Source organism: Arachis hypogaea, chromosome 13, assembly GCF_003086295.3.
Source record: "Arachis hypogaea cultivar Tifrunner chromosome 13, arahy.Tifrunner.gnm2.J5K5, whole genome shotgun sequence".
NCBI classification, from domain to species: domain Eukaryota; kingdom Viridiplantae; phylum Streptophyta; class Magnoliopsida; order Fabales; family Fabaceae; genus Arachis; species Arachis hypogaea.
Window position 1 is genome coordinate 121,287,967 of NC_092048.1, and position 19,291 is coordinate 121,307,257.

Below are 19,291 nucleotides of genomic sequence, written 5' to 3' on the forward strand. Positions count from 1 at the left end.
CATAAAATGACCAGAATAAACATCACTAACAAAACTCCAAATCGAATAAAATCACATTCCATCACTGCAAAGCAGAGCTTCATAAATATACTAACTTTTAAAAAGCGAATGTCGTTTCATAAGTCTTACATGAAACAATTGGCCGACAAGGATAGCCTCCGCCGGAGATAGCCAATTTCTTGCCACCACCTCCATCCGGCGTCACTCGACCAGTTTCATCACTACGACCTTTCTCAGCACAAATCGACGACATCCTCGCTTTGAAGCACAAGCATGCGTATTCAAAGCTATTGAATCCGTGAAACTCAGGAAACGTATAATCCAGAACTTGCTGGTTCGCCTCCTTCCAACTGGTGTATACACCGGGCTTGTGCCCCTTCGTAACGGCAATGAACAAGAATCGTTACATATTCTCCTCCATCTCTCTTATACTCTCCTATCCTTCATACTGAAGTTGAATCTATATATAAACATTTATTCTCCATTCGAAGTTAGGTGCTTCGTTGTTAACCTTTCATTTTTTTTGTCACATATCATTATTAACGTTTTGTCAAATTTATGAAGTTCAATTCCTCCCTCGAATTTTTTTTGCCGTTCCCTTGAAGTTTATTTCATTTTCGGAATAAAAAAACGTCAGCCCATAAATTTTAACAAAATATAGGCCCAAACTGGGCTAAACAATTTCACCAGCCAACAAAAAAATAGGTTCCAGTCTCACCCCATAATTTTTTGCCATTTAGAAAGCAGCCCCAATGGGGGCCAAATTGAAACTCCACCCATTAACCCCTCCCTCCCTTCACCGGTGAACTTCCCACCTAACACATGCCACCTCACTGTACCTTACCTTCACGTGGCACTCTCTCATTTGGACACCAATGCAGAAAGGACATGGTGCACCAATCTCCTCAATTGGATAGGTGCAATTAATTAGATATAGGAATTAATTCAATAATTAGAAAATTAGATAAAATTCTAATTTAAATATCTAAATATCATTATTTTTAAATCTTTAAAACGTTAAATAGTAAATAGAAAAATAATCCAAGATTATAGAGTTTGGATAAAAATCTTAATTTATATCAAATTCAATTAAACAAAACTACCTTTAATTATCTTCAATAAAATAATTTATGAACCTAAAATTGTAAATAAATATATATAATTTAAAATTAATTTGTAATAACTTTTCAAAAGTTCTAGATCTTACAGACAGCACTTCAAAAAATTTTCTATTAGATCGTATAAAAAATGACATCAACTCTAATTCCTACTTCTACCACCACCGTGGACCCCAACTCCATTTTTGCCAGCGAATTGTCCTTTTTTCTGAGTCCACTAACAATACTTTTATCTTCTCTTTTTTAAGTTACTCTTTTTAATGAATTCTCTTTTTGAAATTCTTCGTCAATAATAATCCAATTCCATTGGTGAGTTATAGCCTGCACCGGTCCAAATGAGGAGATTGGTGCATCTGTCACCTCTGACACAAGTTTCTACTTTGGTGGCAGGTCTTTTTGTATTTTACAAGATTGGCTATATAGTTTTGTATATTGTGTTATGACCCCTCAATTTATACATATTTGCATTCTAACCCCCTATATGAATGAGCTGTTGACTGAGTTTTAGCCCATTTGGTAGAGCGAGGAGATGAAGAGGGGCTGCCATTAACTCCACAGCTCAATTGACGGCGAAGCCCTAGAGTTTTGGCAAACTTGGTAGGACAGAGCATGGTAGAGTTTTGGCAATTTTTGTTTATAGAGTATTCTGTCTGATGTAATCTGATTTTAATCCGTGAACGCCATTTCTGCGCAGGACTGCATAGAGGGAGAATCCGCGGCGGAGGAATGTTACCGGCCGTTGTCTGCTGAAGAAAAGGGAGGCAATGGAAGCAATGCCTTCGGCCCAGGTGGCAACGAATTCAGTGATGAAGTTGAGGATGGGGAATTAGGGGTGGAGTCGGATGCAGAGGAGAATTTTGGGGATAGCTTCTTTGACAACTGGGAAGAGAGAGTAGTGGACGACATTGCAGAGCTGGGGTGTATAAATTTCAAGGAAATAACTGCAAAGGAGATTATGATGTGTCATTTTCCGGATCGATCGGTGGCATTCTTGTTTTACAGTTTGTATGCGAAGATGAATAGTTTCGCTGTGAGAAAGAATAAGATTCGGCAAAATGTGAGGAATGAGGTTACTCAACAAGAATTTGTATGTTTCCGGCAGGGGTTCAGAGGAATAGGGTCCATTAACGACGGCAGGCGACGAAAACGTGAGCCAAAGGTAGAGACCAGATGTGGCTGTGAGGCAGAGATACGCGTCCACGTGCACTCCGATAGTGGTAGATGGATAATATCATACTTTCAGGACGTTCACAATCACGAGTTGCTGGACGATAGACTGACTTTCATGCTACCGTGCCATAGGAAAATGGATGCAGCCGCCGTGGAACAAATGAACATGATGCTTAGAGTTAGGATTAAAACGCCACATATTTATTTATCTTTTGTGCAGACTGCCGGGGGATTCCAAAACCTTCCGTTTCTAAAGAGGGATATGTATAACCAGATAGGGAAGCAACGGAGGCTCATTGACGAGGATGCGACGGCTTGCCGGAAGTTCCTGGAATCAATGGCACAGGCTAATCCTGGAATGTTTGTGCATTATTTGGCAGACAAGGATGATCGTTTGTCCACCTATTTTGGTCGGATAATTGCAGTCAGCTGGATTATGGTTTGTTTGGGGATGTCGTGGCATTTGATGTGACATATCGGAAGAATAAGTATATGTGTCCACTAGTTGTGTTTTCTGGAGTGAATCACCATAATCAGACAATTGTGTTTGCCGCTGTGCTAGTTGCAAATGAGAATGAGCAGACTTACACCTGGTTGCTGCAACAGTTCCTAGATGCCATGAAGGGTAAAGCACCTGGGTGTGTGATAACAGATGGGCATGGAGTGATGAAAAAGGCAATCAAAGCGGTGTTTCCTGGGGCCTATCACCGTTTGTGTGTGGCATCTGTTGAGGAATGCCACTTCTAACCTAAGCAACCCCAGATTTACTTCTGAATTTAAGAAATGCATGCTGTTCGATTATGAGGTGTGGGAGTTTGAAGATCATTGGCATTATATGGTGGATGCGTTTGGTCTGTCTGATAATCAATGGGTTTCTGACCTTTACTCTAGGAGAAGGATGTGGGCAACTGCACATATAAGGGGCAACTTCTTTTGGGGTTTTCGTACAACGTCAAGGTGTGAAGGATCGCACTCAATGCTGGGTAAATTTGTCCAGTCTCGTCATAATTTGAGGGACTTTGTTGAGCAGTTTATGCGTTGCATATCCCAAATGAGGTCCAGAGAAGTACACTCTGATATGTTATCCTTGGTTGGGGAACCAGTGCTACAGAGTCTATTTCATGATTTGGAGAGGTCAGCTGCAAAGAAGCTCACAAGGGCAATTTTCTTCAACTTCAGGCCCATGCTTTTTCGTGCTTGCACACTGAAGGTATGAACACACATATGGAGCCAGACTTCTGATACATTCACTTTGTCTAGGTCAGCTAATGCGCGAGTGGGAAGTGAGTCACTATGCTGACAGTAACAGTTTCAAGTGCTCTTGCTTGCGAATGGAGTCCCTTGGTATACCGTGTGATCACATTGTAGCAGTGCTGGTACATTTGGAGATGACTGACATACCAGACAGTCTTGTTCTGGATCGTTGGTCCAAGAGTGTTGGGATTCAACGATCACCTGCCGCAATTGGATGTTGAATGATTTATGCAGGGAAATGTGTGTTCTTACGTGTCGTCACAAAGCTGAATTTGTTGACATGACGGATAAAGTTATTCATGAGATAGCGCGGCTGAAAGAGATTCAGGATTTTGGTGATGCAGGTGGTGTGAATGAAGTTGGGGAAGCTTCAACACTAGAGGGTTGTGTTAGGGATCCACAGTTGGTGCGGTGTCGAAAGAGGCAAAGAAAGGAAACGGTGAAGGGGGTGCATCATACTTTGGTGGTGAGGGCGAAAGTGAAACTACACAATGGAGGACTCGTCTGAGGAGGAGGAGGTAACACTTTCTCAACAAATTTGTTTAGTCGCCCTTTTTCATTTAATGTATTGACCATTTATCGATTCGTAGTTCATGGCTAATCAATTCGTAGTTCATGACTAACTGAATGTATCTTTGTAGCTGGCATGGGACGATGCAGCGAACCTTGCCTTGGACGGGGGCTATGATTCACAGGGCACAATTTGGTAACCGTTCCTGTGGTTAATGCGCTCACAGCTCAATCCAGTGGGAACGTGGGTCTTCATATTAGGCAAAGGTTAGGTGATGCAGCAGGTGTTTTAATTTCTTAGAAGATCATGCGTGTTGTTCTATGTTTGGACAAAAATGGCTAGCTATAGAAAACTCTGTTTTGGACTGTTATACTTCCATATTAACCATATTCAGGCCGCTATATGACATTATTTTGTAACGCGCTATATTTAGATTGGAAATTATTCTAGAGCATCCATGGTGCTGTATGAATTGAAATTGCAAATTATTCTAGAGCATCCATGGTGCTGTGTGAATTGAAATTGTAAAGTAATCTAAGGAACACTGATAATTTTAAAAGTACTTAGTTAAACGTCATAAGATTGTATCATGTACAAAAAGAGTTAAGTCTAGCAGTTGCAACACTTCAACAATGACAAGACATAAAGTTTTTGCCAAATCAGAAAAGGCAATCCAAAATAACGCCAGCTTTGTCATGAACCCAGTTGGATTCATTCATAATCAACAAATTGGACCAATAGCTCCACGTTCGGGTTGGTCCTGGAGATCTCAAACACGGCCAGCTTCTCCACAGTTATATTGCACTTGCGCAAGAAATCCGCCCACCCTTCTGCTGATGGTGCCACAATTGCGCCTTCTATTGCCCCCGTATCTGCTGTAGACGTCCCGGACAGAATTCTCCCCTACTCTTAGAGTGACCATCACGTCATCCCCGACGTTGTCTCTAAAGTGCGGCACATTTGGCTGGGCAAAAAAAAACGAGAATGAGATGTACTTAAAGGCATGTGTAACATGAATGCAATGTGCATGAAGTCAACCAGAATGAAATGGCAACTATTGATGATGGCATTATGAACAGTTAGCATGCAATTGGGTGCTTGTTTTCCTAAACAATGGAATTTAAGAACAACATACATTACCAATAAATTTCTGTATTGAATTTCAAGTCAACAACTGCTCCACCAGATAGCCAACCATTAACAATTAAGCAATAGCATAAGACACAAGATGTGGACCACGTACAAGGACACACAAGCCAACAAAGTAAGGACCAGCAAAAGAACAACACTTAATGTGGACCAGGTAGGCCGCCACATTACTTTCAATAGAGGGAACAGCAGGGGAACAAAACAAATAATGTAGACCCCAAACAGTGCCAACGTAACAGGTGTATATATAGTGGAGAGGGAAAGCCATTACCAGGAAGTGGACGCGCAACAGCCTTTTTGTGATGTGCATGATAAAGAAGGGGTGCTCGGACAGAAATGTCTGCTCCACCTCAGCTACAGTTGCGCTCCTGGGGACATTGATGCACCCCGTTCGATGCCGGGGCGGTTGAGGAGCGCGTGGACGGTTCCTTGGCACCTGGGGGGTGTGACGTCGCCGGAGTCACCATCGGATGTAACATACATCCTCTCCACACCCAGAAATGTCTGCCCTTGTGCTTGAACAGCAGAATATTAGATGGTTGTAGCTTGTATTCATGATAAAACCTTTGCCATCCCCTCCCGAGAGTGATCTCTTTCCTCCCCTTGGGGCTGCATGCAATCTTGTAAGTACGGTCTGAGCCGTCGGCAACTGTGATGTAGATATGGTTGCTACCATTGGGGAGGAGACCATTTGGTAATGGTAGACACTACAGATATGGGCATATCAAGACACAACGTAAGAGATATAATAAAATGCGGAGAGTAGAGTCAGAAATAATGGAAAGAACAGAAGAGGAAGCTTTAACCTACCATCGGTCGTGACGGCTCTCCTGCCGCTTTGATAACCCTAACGACGTCACCTTTCGTGTTTTCTTCAGCCATTTTTTCGTCCAGGCACCAACATAGAAGAAGAAGGGGATATTCTGAGTTAGAAGAACACCTACAAACTGGATAGCGTGTTAATCAAGCGGATATGAAGGGTGAATCCTATCTAATTAATTAATTAATGTAATCAGAGTTCCACTCCTTAGGATTATGTGCCATCACCCTTTGATGAAGTCTTCTTCTAGAAGCCAAAAGGTTTCGTGCCTGTACGGTCATATGGGAATGTTTTTTTTTGGGTTTTGTTAAGCGAGACTTTGGATTTTAAAACAATTTTTTGCTGGATCCGTCTCCATTAGAAGGCCCTAACCAATCGGTACGCATAAAAAAAACTCATGGAACCATATATTGTGGGCATAAAGGAGGATATGAGTAAGTAGTGGTTAGTGGGCTCACATTATTGCGTTGGCCTGGCCCATCAAAGCGTAAATCATCCCCTTGCATTTATTGGGCCGGAAAATGGTAATTAATTTCACAAAAGCATTAGTTATAAGTTCACCACCAAAAGAAGAAAAAAAAATAGCATTCATAAAATGAATCCTAATTAACACATTTTGGTTCACAGTTGACTGAGTTCTGAGCAGAAGTTCTGCTAGTGGCGATGACATAGTTCAACAAGTAAAGAAGAATAAGAAGGAAACAACAGTTTTCTGCCTAAGATACACATCAAAACAAATTTAACAAAACATTTGAAACAGTCAAGAGTTACGCCCCCTAGTGGTTGCTACCGTCAATTCTGGGACACTGACCCAAACTTCCCAATCCAGCCTCTTTCTTCGTTAAAAGGGCGACAACAGTAGGCCAAGGGCGGTTTGCATCCTTATGGATTTGTCATCCACCTGCTAAATAATGATTTTGTTCATTAGTTGGAGAGATCAGCAACGTAGGTGACATAGTTAGAAAAACTAAGTAAAAATATTTAACCTGTTGTATGAACTTTCTCTGGAATCCCCCCCATGGCCATCCAGTTCAAAACACATGCAACAGAAACATGACTGCAGAAGAAGAATTTGTATTAGGCATGAGCATGAAGGCTGTTTGGTTAACGTGAAGTGCAAGTATCTTTCAGGACTCACTGGGGTTGGTATGATGCAAGGCCATCTGGCTCTGCTATGCCGAAACACATGACTCCCCTGGCCCTCTTGCGGAAATAGGCGGGGTATGCAGGGGTGGATATAATCCTGGATAGTTCATCTTCCTGCGGTCCAAAGTGAAGGTGATTTCCAAATATATATACACAATGATGATTATAAGCAATGTGCATGGACGGAAATTACCAAGTTCCGTATGATGATCTTCCTCGTCGTGCTTTCCTCATCACCAATGCATGCATCGAAGTGATACAGCTTCATGTCATTAAATGCCACCACCATCAGATACCAGTGGCTTGATATGTCTTTGACTGGGATGTAAGCCTGTAAAGGAGATCAGGTAATATACATCAAATGATGTTAGGGGTTAGGTTTGTTTTCCAGGCAAGGAACAGAAACAGAGCAACTCACATAAGCCAGATTATGGGAGGGCTTCATCCAGGTGTCCTTATAAGTCCTAACCATTTCTGCCAGCAGCTTTGCCTCCAAAACTTCATTCTTAAAAAAGAAGGCAACAAAGTAGGGAACAAGTAAGTTCTAATTGCAGAATAAGTTCTTAGTGGCCACAATGTGAGTTACGTGAGATGTACCGCGAATGAGGGGGGCAGGCACCAAAAAGTCGGTCCATCCGGAGTCTGACTCCCCAGAGTGAGTCTCATGGCCAGAGCATCAAAAATGACATCGTCAGACATTTTCCCTGGGCGCAGTATGAGGAGTTCTTTTCTCCTGATGACGACTTCCCCCAACTTGACTAGCTCCTCCCTGCACCAAATCCGCGATTAACAGGGCCACACTACCAATTACAGAAAGAAGGTAAATCAACATTTAAAAGGCTTACATCGGGTCTGCCTGAAGGTCAAAATCATATGTGGCGACCTTAATTTGGAGGTCGCTCAATGTTGTATCCGGTGGTTTGGTAGTGTTAAGCTGGCTTCCAAACAGCTTCAGCGAGTTGGCCGGTGGGGCCTTTTGCGCCGGAGCAGGCATTCCAATAGCGCGATTTGGGGCCAGTCCCATTCCATGATGGATGCCCCTTGCGACGATGGACTTGGAGCTGTTCCCAGCGGTGCCCTTTCGCGGGAACAATGGATGTGAGATCCCAACGCTTTTCCTCTGTATCTTGTTGGGTCGACCAATCAACGGGGAACGTGGCGGATCTGGCACGACTGAGTTGCTGGAGAAGTTTTTCCCTGGAAAGAAGGAAGATGATCCCTGTTGTGATGGAAAATAGAGCCCATTACCTGAGATAAGATTGGGAGCTGCAATACGGCTAGAATGTGACGCTTGTCCAGTTTGAGAGGAGGAACCCTCTCCTACAACCTGCGTCAGTTAAGGGTTATTATTTGGGCCTGGAGGCAAACGAAGTGGGCCAGAAATGTGCAGCCAAAAAAATTCTATATTCTCTTAAAACGGCAAGAGACAAACTAAAACCATGGATGATGAAGTAGAACGTGGGATGGTGGCCAAAAAATTCATAAATAAATTGTTAAAATCCATTTGACCTCTATAAAAAGAGCGTTTAGGATAAAAAAAAAAAACCTTAATCAAAACGACTTGGGAAATACCAACGAGAAACCACACAAAAATGCCAATGAAATATCTCCAACAAATCTATAAACTAAAAAAGTTATACCACCTGAACCAAAGTAAGAAAAAACATGCTATTCCTAATACGATGAAGACAATATCTTTACTGGATATGTAACTGAGTAACATATATACCTTGTAACCCCAGTTTCCACTAACGCTTGTCTGGCTTTAGTACTCTGGCGCACCCTTCAGGGGAATGTTGCCAGTGAGAACTGGTGTGTCATGGTCATCCGCAATAGTTATGGGAAACATGGTGTCGTAGTCATCAGGGTCTCCATAGATGGAGGTGTATGTTTTTACGAAAGGGTGCTCCCTGTTGCCAAAGAGCCCATTTGCGTCAGAGGCTTCATTGTCGGCTTGCATTCTCTTGCAAATGGCACAAACTCGCAGCCCAGGCCCAGTCTTCTCGGATGTTAACTTCGCCAGGTTCTGCTGAATAATGTTGACGACGGAACCCAGTAGGCTCATGGCGTCGTCGCGCTGTTGCTGACGACCCTCGCATTCATCAACCTTGGATGACATGCACTGGACGGTGTTGACAAGATCCTTCATGCAGCTGGCTTGTGCACCGTTGTTCAAAATATCCTGAAAAAAATTAGTTCCGTTACAACATGTAGACCATGTGCATGTACCGTTCCTTAGCACGTATCAAACATTCAGGGCCGAACCATTGTACTTACGGTTTGTGGTGGCTGGGTCAACGTCTCTCTTTCGGGAATATTTGGCAAACTGTCCGGCATGTCGAAGTGGCCATCAGCAGGTGGTGACTCCACAACGGCCATGTTGTTGAATCTTCTATTCCAGAGAGAAAGAGTAAGTTAGTGGGAGTTATATGGGCGCTCTAAGCCTGTTGTGTTACAACCCTTTTAAATCGAATAAAATCAACGTTTTTTCTATATCGCGCTATCTACCTTTCCAATGGAGTTCCATTCCCGTATACGCTCGGTCTGACTATCGTATAAATTTCCCAGCAAGGAGTTACTACTAAGGTGAAAGACTCCCAGAGCTGCTCACTGGTCGTTGTCAATGCATTGGACGAGGATGTGCTCAGAAGATGGGCTCAGAGTAGGATGGAAGGTCAATCATAATTTCATTAAATGTCCAAATTATCATTTCTAATGCCAAGAGAATGGCAACCCTAATTAAACGTTGTATTGCAATGTGAATGTATGCATTAAACCGGATTATGCATAACAATTGCATCTTATACACGGATATGCATGTTTAGGCGCACTTAAACGCTTAATACGCTTGCTGATATTAGTATCATGTTCGACAGAGGGTTTGTTTTATCCTTTTGTTCGTTTAATGTTTATACGACATAACAGTTTCGCATGTTACGGCCCACTAACGTATGTATACATGATAGTTGCACATATTAGCTTGTTCCACATATTGGCATCAACGCTTAGAACGCTTAATAGACAAAGGGTTATTTATTTTTTTTTATTCGAAAAAGGGCGTTAATATATTTTCTCGTAGAAGCTAAGCTAAGTGGCAAGGCAACCCAGATGTGGTTACGCTATCCTTCCAAATTCCATGCATGTAACCAAAATTTTTTTAACTTGTTATTCGAATATGTGACTAAAACGACAAAAAGGTAGTTTCAACCACCCCAAATTAAGAATAAACTGAATGCTGCTGCGCTAGAAACCTCGGTGGGAGCGAAGAATGACGCTTTGCAAGCTTCATTTTGTCCCATCCTTAACTTTTCCCCAGTTATCACTGCACATACTGTCATAAAGACAATCCCAACATAGGACAAATAAGGTAGAGTCAACTATCACTACAGAGTATTAATTGCAACATGCCACACCTGATTACACTTTTCCTTGAATTACAACTATCTGATGCACGGAAAACTTGTCTCGCAACAAATTTTCCTTCGGCAAGTGTACCGACTTGTCGTCAAGTAAAACTCACAATAGAGTGAGGTCGAATCCCACAGAGATTAACGGATTAAGCAATTAATGGTTAATTGATTATCCTAGTTAGACGGTTCAGATTTGGATGATGAGTAACAAGGAACTGTAAATGGCATAAAAGTAAAGAAAGCGATAAAGTGCAGAAAAGTAAAATGGCAAGAAAAGTAAATGTAAGAACTAAAAATAAAATGAACATTGGGATCAAGAGATATTGCAATCCTCCGGATCAAGTTCATTCTCATCTCTTCCTCAATCAATGCATTCATTGATCTACTTGGTAATCTTAAGTGATCGAATTACAAGGATCTCTCAAATCTTGATCAATAGCCAATTCCATGGTCAATTGCTCATGAGAAGAGATGAAGTATGGTCACTGATTATACCACATGCATTTCCCAAATCAAGTGTTGAGAGGATTATAGTCACATATCCATCCAAACCCAATTTGGTCCAGCATGAGAAAACATTTCTAGCATGATCTCTTCATTCCTCTTCCAAGGTTCAAAAGAGATCCAAGTATGAATAGTTTCTTTTCCAAGATAACTATCCAATTGGATGAAGATCGAAAACTTTCAAGTAAAATCAAGGGAAAAGAATGAAGAAGAAGAATAAGAACTATAATTGATCTATTGAATCACAATAGAGCTCTCTAACCCAATGTAAAGAGTTAGTTGATCATTGCTCTACAAAAATAGAAAAGAAAGAAAGTGCAGAAAAGTAAAGATGAAGATTAAAACTAAAATTGAAACTTCAAAATTCATAAATGAAAAGTACAAAGAAAAGAAAGAAAAGGAAAAATGTGTGAGGGGAGGGAGTCCGAAGACCCCTCTCTAATCCCTCATTCCAAAATTTCCAGAATTCCCAGCTTGTCTTCAATGTAAAGACTAAGGCCTTTATATAGGCTCTCCTAAATTACAAAAATGAAATTAAAAGCAAATTACAATAAAATGAAAATTCCTATTCTAGATGCTTCTTGTGGCCTTGATTTGTTGACAATTGTGGGCTTGCTTGCTTGAGCTTTGAAGTGGACTTGAGAGAGAAGTGGTTCAAGTTGAGGTCCAGGTGCTAAAGTTAGTGCTAAAGTTATTGTGGCTAACGTTGCACTTGCTGCCTAGTTGGTGTTTTTGGGGCTTAAAAGATGCCTCTTGTTTGTGCTCAAATTTCATACCCACTATATAGTATTATATATCGTTGGAAAGCTCTGAATGTCAGCTTTCTAACGCAACTAGAATCACCTCAATTGGACATCTGTAGCTCAAGTTATGCTCCTTTGAAGTGGACATGGTCGCTGGCATAGTTGCCAGCATTAATGGAAAACTTGAGTGCCAATAACGCTAGCGATCAGGGCTTCATTATTGCCAGTTTCTGAAGCTCAAACTTAGTGTCCATCCCATACTATTATATATTGTTGGAAAGCCCTGGGTGTCTACTTTCCAATGCCTTTGGAAGTGCATCATTTGGAGCTCTACAACTCGAGTTATACTTCTTGGAAGGTGAAGAGGTCAGTTGGCCTTAATACAGGTTGATACCATGTTCATCATTGCACTTTCGGGGCAGGTTTTCTCCCTCAAAGTTAGTGTCAACTATGTAGTTCCATATATGCTTGGAAAGCTCTGGAATCCTATTTTCCAATGCCACTAGAATCACCTCATTTGAAGTTTTGTGGCTCAAGTTATGCGTGTTTGAAGAAGGCATGGTCAGGCTGCCAGGTGCCACGTTAACTTCCACGTTAACTAAGTTAACGTGGGAGTTAACGTGGCTCATAGTGGCTTGTGTGGCTCATTCCAACGTTAGTGACAATGTTGGGTGTCACTAATGTTGGTGATCACCTCCCTTCTTCACGTTAGCTTCCACGTTAACTAGGTTAACGTGGGAGTTAACGTGGCTTATTGGGGCTTGTGTGGGTTCCTTCCAACGTTAGTGACAATGTTTGGTGTCACTAACGTTGTCGACCACCTTGTTTCTTCACGTTAGCTTCCACGTTAACTAGGTTAACATGGGAGTTAACGTGGCTTATTGTGACTTGGCCAACGTTAGTGATAAAGTTGAATGTTACTAACGTTGGCTTCCCCTTTTACTTCTTAACGTTAGAGGCCACGTTAACTAAGTTAACGTGGAAACTAACGTGGCCACTTATGAGCTTGGTCCAACGTTAGTGATAATGTTAAGTGTCACTAATGTTGGCTCCATTTCCTTGCTTCAAAGTTAATGCCACTAACTTTTCTCACTAACGTTGGGGCTTTCCTTCCTTCCACGTTAGTGCCCACGTTAGTGTAACTAACGTAGCCACTAACATGGCTTCTTCTCTTCTTCTTTTGGCCTGAAATCAATCAAACAAAGTGCATCAAAGTCTTGCTCTTAATCATGGGATCATGCATCATCCAATTTATCGTTCAATTCATGCAAAATTCTCATGAAATCATTCAAAATTCACAATGTTTGCTTGAATCAAGATGTAAGTGAATATCTACCCAAAACTAGCTTATTTCCTAAGAAAATGCATGAAACTACCTTAAAAATAGTAAAGAAAAGGTCAGTGAAACTGGCCAAAATGCCCTGGCATCACAACACCAAACTTAAAGCTTGCTTGTCCCTAAACAAGTACTGGAACAAGAGAATGATGAATGGAATGCCAAGAGAAATGAGTCATTCTTGTGGAAGTCATGTCCCTGGTTTTATGGTGGTTTCATGCATAGCAACTTAGGTTCATTCCTGGCTTTCAGACCTTTATCATGTCCTAAAACACTCACTTTGATTGCATCCCATGAGACTTTTATTCATTGATCCTTTTGTTGTCATTTCAGGGCTTATTTTTGTTCTTAAGCTAAGTGCTCTGTAAAGGGACAACTCTTTAAAATAAGCTTTCAGCCAACACTCCCGAACCAGTTGGTTCAAGGTGCTAGGTGTTGAAGCACCCCTAAGGACTTACTTGCTCAAGTCTCTCCCCCATACATACACACCACAGGCACATGGTTTGTTTGTTTTCTTTCTTGAGACCTTGGTGTCCAGCACCTCTTTGGGTTACTAAATGCTCTGTAGTGAGGGTTACTCTTGATAGTGGACTTTCAGCTGATAATCCCGAGTTAGTTAACCCAAGTTACCAAGTGATAAGGCACCCCTAAGAGCTTATTCATCCAAGTAGATCCCTCACACAGGAGCACCACAGACACATGCCTCAAGATTAAAACCATTGGTGCCTAGCCTTATTGCTTACTCTTTTTCTTTTATTTTTCAACCTTTATTGTTCTTTCCCTTTTTCTTATTAGGATCTTCTTATTTAGCTAGTCTCATGGGGTATGTCTCAAGCATAGTATTCATGACAGATAGTTGTCCTCCCCACCTTGTGGTTGAACCAACTTAGCTAACTTATTATCACACCATAAACTCATGAACTTACTCCATAGTATGAACTCCACTCTGGTCTTTTGTAAAACACTCATTCTCTTTTTCATTTGATTCAAAGGGACAAGCATACAAGTAAGCAAAGTAAGGATGCAGTAATGACATCCAGACTAGAAAACACAGCCTTAATCAATAAAAAGTTTAAAAGATAGAATTGACATGCTTATTTACAAGGAGAAAGCACACATACATATAAAGAACATAGAAGACAATCATGCAAATTAAAGTGCTGAAAATAAGTAAGAGGAGAAAGGAACTTTACCACCTTGTATTTTATCTTCCTTGTTGTTGCCCTTTTCCTCCTATTCTTCCCCTTCCCACACCAGACATAGAATGATTGCTTATACTCAAGCAACAATTAAAACAGTGGTGACGGGGTTTATGATGGATCATGAATGTCTTAAAATGAAGTGTGAGTATGTATGTGTTTCAGCAAGCAAGATTATGGATCACAACAAAAGCACAAGAAGTAAAACAGAGACAATGTGATTGCATTAATGAGTGGTGTTGGCATGGTACTTTGCATGAAAGTTAAGTGGCAACACCAAACTTAGTGTGCCACTGTCAATTTAGAATGTTGCAAGTACCCAGTGAAGATTGAAAATCAAATTGTTGCATGGCAACACCAAACTTAGAGTGCAATCATATGCCAAATTATTAAAAGTAAACTAAGCAAAGCAAGAAAATGTTACCTACGGTTGGGTTGCCTCCCAACAAGCGCTCTTTTAATGTCATTAGCTTGACATGTTGTTCACAACTTTCTTCCTCTTCTTCCAGTTTGTTAAGAGGAATGACCTCAAGAGGAAAGAGGAGCCATTTAATGCCCCTTGTTTTGAGTGCCTCTCCCCAACAAGCCTTCTTCTGTTGTTAGCTTGAGCAAACTTGCTTGTTGGGGTAGGGGTGGGATGGCTTTTGGTTGACCTTTTCTTCTTCATGAATATTGTCCTTCTTTTCTTGGTCACCATCCTTTTGTTAGTGTTTATGTTGATTGCCTTTACCACCTTGATTTCAGGATTTGGGTATTGTATGATGGGTGGAGCATCCTCTTCATCAAGAACTTCTTGAATTGGTGGTTCAATGAACTCACCCTCTATGCAACTCTCTATTTCATTGGAGTGTGGGCTCTCTTGATTGACTTCCTCCCTTATTCTTGACCTTTGAATGAACTCCTCTGTTTCTGGAGAGAGTGAAGTGGTCTCTCTTTGTGATCTCAGCTCTTCAATGAATTGTTCTTCAGAATAGAGTTGTGCATTCTGTCTCAATTTTTCTTTATGGTCTCTTTCTGCTATTTTCTCCTCTTTGATTGTCTTCATTATTTCTTCAAGGAGGAGTTCTATCCTATTGAGTCTCTCCTCTATTCTACTTTTTATGCATTCTTTAATGATGAGTTCCATCCTAGCAAGTTTATCTAAAGGAGGTTGGGTAGATTGTAATGGTTGGGCGGGGTTGGCTTGTGAATGGCATTGGATGTCTTGTGGTTGTGTGTTCTGAAAGTGGTATGACTCTTGTGGGTAGTGGATTGAGTGTTGTGGATGGTGAAATGAATTGTATGGATTTTGGATAGACTTTTGTGCTGAGGCATACTCAAATGATGAAGAATTTAAGCATGTAAAACTTGGAGGTGAGGTTGTATAATTGAGAGGTGATGGCTCTTGATGAATGGGGTATGAATGAGTGAAATCTCTTTGATTATGATCTTCCCAGCCACAACTTGAGTAGTGATCAATTTCACCAAAATATGGACCATTTTGTGGCTCTGGAAAGTACCCCATTTCATGTTCTTGATACTCCCACCCACCATGAGCATAGTAAAGTGAATCATTCTGTGGTGGTGGAGAGTTTCCCATGAAATTTGATTGACCTTTACATGATGGATGCTCTTTTCTTTCCTGCAGAAAGCTTTGTCTCAAACAATAATCACCAAAAGAAATTGGAATCTCCATTGTCACAGATTAGGAAATTCCCAGTGAGGCAATATCACAAACAGTTAGTTAGCAAAAGAAAATAAAGAAACAAAAGAAAACAAAGACAAAAGAAAAGTGTCTAATCTAGTAAATCAATCAACCGGTAGTTTGTTAATCACGATTAATCCCCGGCAACGGTGCCATAAACTTGATGCACGGAAAACTTGTCTCACAACAAATTTCCCTTCGGCAAGTGTACCGAATTGTCGTCAAGTAAAACTCACAATAGAGTGAGGTCGAATCCCACAGAGATTAACGGATTAAGCAATCAATGGTTAATTGATTATCCTAGTTAGACAGTTCAGATTTGGATGATGAGTAACAAAGAACTGTAAATGGCATAAAAGTAAAGAAAGCGATAAAGTGCAGAAAAGTAAAATGGCAAGAAAAGTAAATGTAAGAACTAAAAATAAAATGAACATTGGGATCAAGAGATATTGCAATCCTCCGGATCAGGTTCATTCTCATCTCTTCCTCAATCAATGCATTCATTGATCTACTTGGCAATCTTAAGTGATCGAATTACAATTCCTTGTAATTCAATCTCTCAAATCTTGATCAATAGCCAATTCCTTGGTCAATTGCTCATGAGAAGAGATGAAGTATGGTCACTGATTATACCACATGCATTTCCCAAATCAAGTGTTGAGAGGATTATAGTCACATATCCATCCAAACCCAATTTGGTCCAGCATGAGAAAGCATTTCTAGCATGATCTCTTCATTCCTCTTTCAAGGTTCAGAAGAGATCCAAGTATGAATAGTTTCTTTTCCAAGATAACTATCCAATTGGATGAAGATCGAAAGCTTTCAAGTAAAATTAAGAGAAAAGAAAGAATAAGAAGAATAAGAACTACAATTGATCCATTGAATCACAATAGAGCTCTCTAACCCAATGTAAAGAGTTAGTTGATCATTGCTCTACAAAAATAGAAAAGAAAGAAAGTGCAGAAAAGTAAAGATGAAGATTAAAACTAAAATTGAAACTTCAAAATTCATAAATGAAAAGTACAAATAAAAGAAAGAAAAGGAAAAATGTGTGAGGGGAGGGAGTCCGAAGACGCCTCTCTAATCCCTCATTCCAGGATTTCCAGAATTCCCAGCTTGTCTTCAATGTAAAGACTAAGACCTTTATATAGGCTCTCCTAAATTACAAAAATGAAATTAAAAGCAAATTACAATAAAATAAAAATTCCTATTCTAGATGCTTCTTGTGGCCTTGATTTGTTGACACTTGTGGGCTTACTTGCTTGAGCTTTGAAGTGGACTTGAGAGAGAAGTGGGTCAAGTTGAGGTCCAGGTGCTAAAGTTAGTGCTAAAGTTAGCCACACTAACGCTACAAGTGTGGCGTTAGTGCTAAAGTTATTGTGGCTAACGTTGCACTTGCTGCCTAGTTGGTGTTTTTGGGGCTTAAAAGATGCCTCTTGTTCGTACTCCAATTTCATGCCCACTATAAAATATTATATATCGTTGGAAAGCTCTAAATGTCAGCTTTCTAACGCAACTAGAATCACCTCAATTGGACCTCTGTAGCTCAAGTTATGCTCCTTTGAAGTGGACATGGTCGCTGGCATAGTTGCAAGCATTAATGGAAAACTTGAGTGCCAATAACGCTAGCGATCAGGGCTTCATTATTTCCAGTTTCTGAAGCTCAAACTTAGTGTCCACCCCATATTATTATATATTTTTGGAAAGCCCTGGGTGTCTACTTTCCAATGCCTTTGGAAGCGCATCATTTGGAGCTCTACAACTCGAGTTATACTTCTTGGAAAGTGAAGAGGTCAGTTGGCCTTAATACAGGTTGATACCATGTTTATCATTGCACTTTCGGGGCAGGTTTTCTCCCTCAAATTTAGTGTCAACCATGTAGTGCCATATATGCTTAGAAAGCTCTGGAATCCTACTTTCCAATGCCACTGGAATCACTTCATTTGGAGTTTTGTGGCTCAAGTTATGCGTGTTTGAAGAAGACATGGTCAGGCTGTCAGGTGCCACGTTAACTTCCACGTTAACTAAGTTAACGTGGGAGTTAACGTGGCTCATAGTGGCTTGTGTGGCTCATTCCAACGTTAGTGACAATGTTGGGTGTCACTAACGTTGGCGATCACCTCCCTTCTTCACGTTAGCTTCCACGTTAACTAGGTTAACGTAGGAGTTAACGTGGCTTATTGGGGCTTGTGTGGGTTCCTTCCAACGTTAGTGACAATGTTTGGTGTCACTAACGTTGTCGACCACCTTGTTTCTTCACGTTAGCTTCTACGTTAACTAGGTTAACGTGGGAGTTAACGTGGCTTATTGTGACTTGGCCAATGTTAGTGATAAAGTTGAATGTCACTAACGTTGGCTTCCCCTTTTACTTCTTAACGTTAGAGGCCAAGTTAACGTGGCAACTAACGTGGCCACTTATGAGCTTGGTCCAACGTTAGTGATAATGTTAAGTGTCACTAACGTTGGCTCCATTTCCATTCTTCAAAGTTAATGCCACTAACTTTTCTCACTAACGTTGGGGCTTTCCTTCCTTCCACGTTAGTGCCCACGTTAGTGTAACTAACGTAGCCACTAACGTGGCTTCTTCTCTTCTTCTTTTGGCCTGAAATCAATCAAACAAAGTGTATTAAAGTCTTGCTCTTAATCATGGGATCATGCATCATCCAATTTATCATTCAATTCATGCAAAATTCTCATAAAATCATTCAAAATTCACAATGTTTGCTTGAATCAATATGTAAGTGAATCTCTACCCAAAACTAGCTTATTTCCTAAGAAAATGCATGAAACTACCTTAAAAATAGTAAAGAAAAGGTCAGTGAAACTGGCCAAAATGCCCTGGCATCACTATCTTAGATAACGTTCTAATAAACTAAGCAAATCCAGTTTCAAAATTAAGGCAGTACATAACGCTTAGCTAATAACAAAAGCGACATACTAAATCATTTTGGGGGTCATGTTGCAGTCCCGCAGAACCTTATTTTGTCCACAAGCAAATGCTTGCCTAGCCCACCATCTGCTCTCCCGTTCCGTCCACAAGTCTGTCCTGAGAGGAAGATGATTTCACGGCGTACGTCGTCGCTGCCACTAAGCTGCCCACATCCTAACCAAGCCACCGATTGCGTTAAAGGGTCCACCCGCAAGGGACACGGCCGTTCTGCCGCTGAGTGTAGAATACTCAAGCTGCGAAAGACAAACATTAGGGGGATGTAAATTACTGCACATGGACATGTTTTACTTACATTCA

The 19,291-nt window shown here is 40.9% G+C and overlaps 2 protein-coding genes across 2 annotated transcripts; both read left to right on the forward strand.

Moving 5' to 3' along the window:
- Positions 1-1,453: 1,453 nt before the first annotated feature.
- Positions 1,454-3,035, forward strand: LOC140177699 (protein FAR1-RELATED SEQUENCE 5-like). The gene is made up of 3 exons (XM_072210847.1): positions 1,454-1,516; positions 1,813-2,727; positions 2,826-3,035. The coding sequence occupies exons 1-3, from the start codon at positions 1,454-1,456 to the stop codon at positions 3,033-3,035; spliced, it is 1,188 nt and encodes a 395-aa protein (XP_072066948.1).
- A 40-nt stretch (positions 3,036-3,075) lies between these two features.
- LOC140177700 (protein FAR1-RELATED SEQUENCE 5-like) lies at positions 3,076-3,763 on the forward strand. The gene is made up of 2 exons (XM_072210848.1): positions 3,076-3,498; positions 3,554-3,763. Exons 1-2 carry the CDS (start codon positions 3,076-3,078, stop codon positions 3,761-3,763), a joined length of 633 nt encoding a protein of 210 aa, XP_072066949.1.
- The last annotated feature ends 15,528 nt before the right edge of the window (positions 3,764-19,291 follow it).

Coding starts and splice junctions, on each gene's coding strand:
- LOC140177699 (XM_072210847.1), top strand. CDS start 1,454: ATGAGGAGATTGGTGCATCTGTCACCTCTGACACAAGTTTCTACTTTG. Junction 1,517..1,812: donor CTTTGGTGGCAGGTCTTTTT/GTATTTTACAAG, acceptor ATTTCTGCGCAG/GACTGCATAGAGGGAGAATC. Junction 2,728..2,825: donor TTGCAGTCAGCTGGATTATG/GTTTGTTTGGGG, acceptor CACCATAATCAG/ACAATTGTGTTTGCCGCTGT.
- LOC140177700 (XM_072210848.1), top strand. CDS start 3,076: ATGCTGTTCGATTATGAGGTGTGGGAGTTTGAAGATCATTGGCATTAT. Junction 3,499..3,553: donor TTCGTGCTTGCACACTGAAG/GTATGAACACAC, acceptor TGTCTAGGTCAG/CTAATGCGCGAGTGGGAAGT.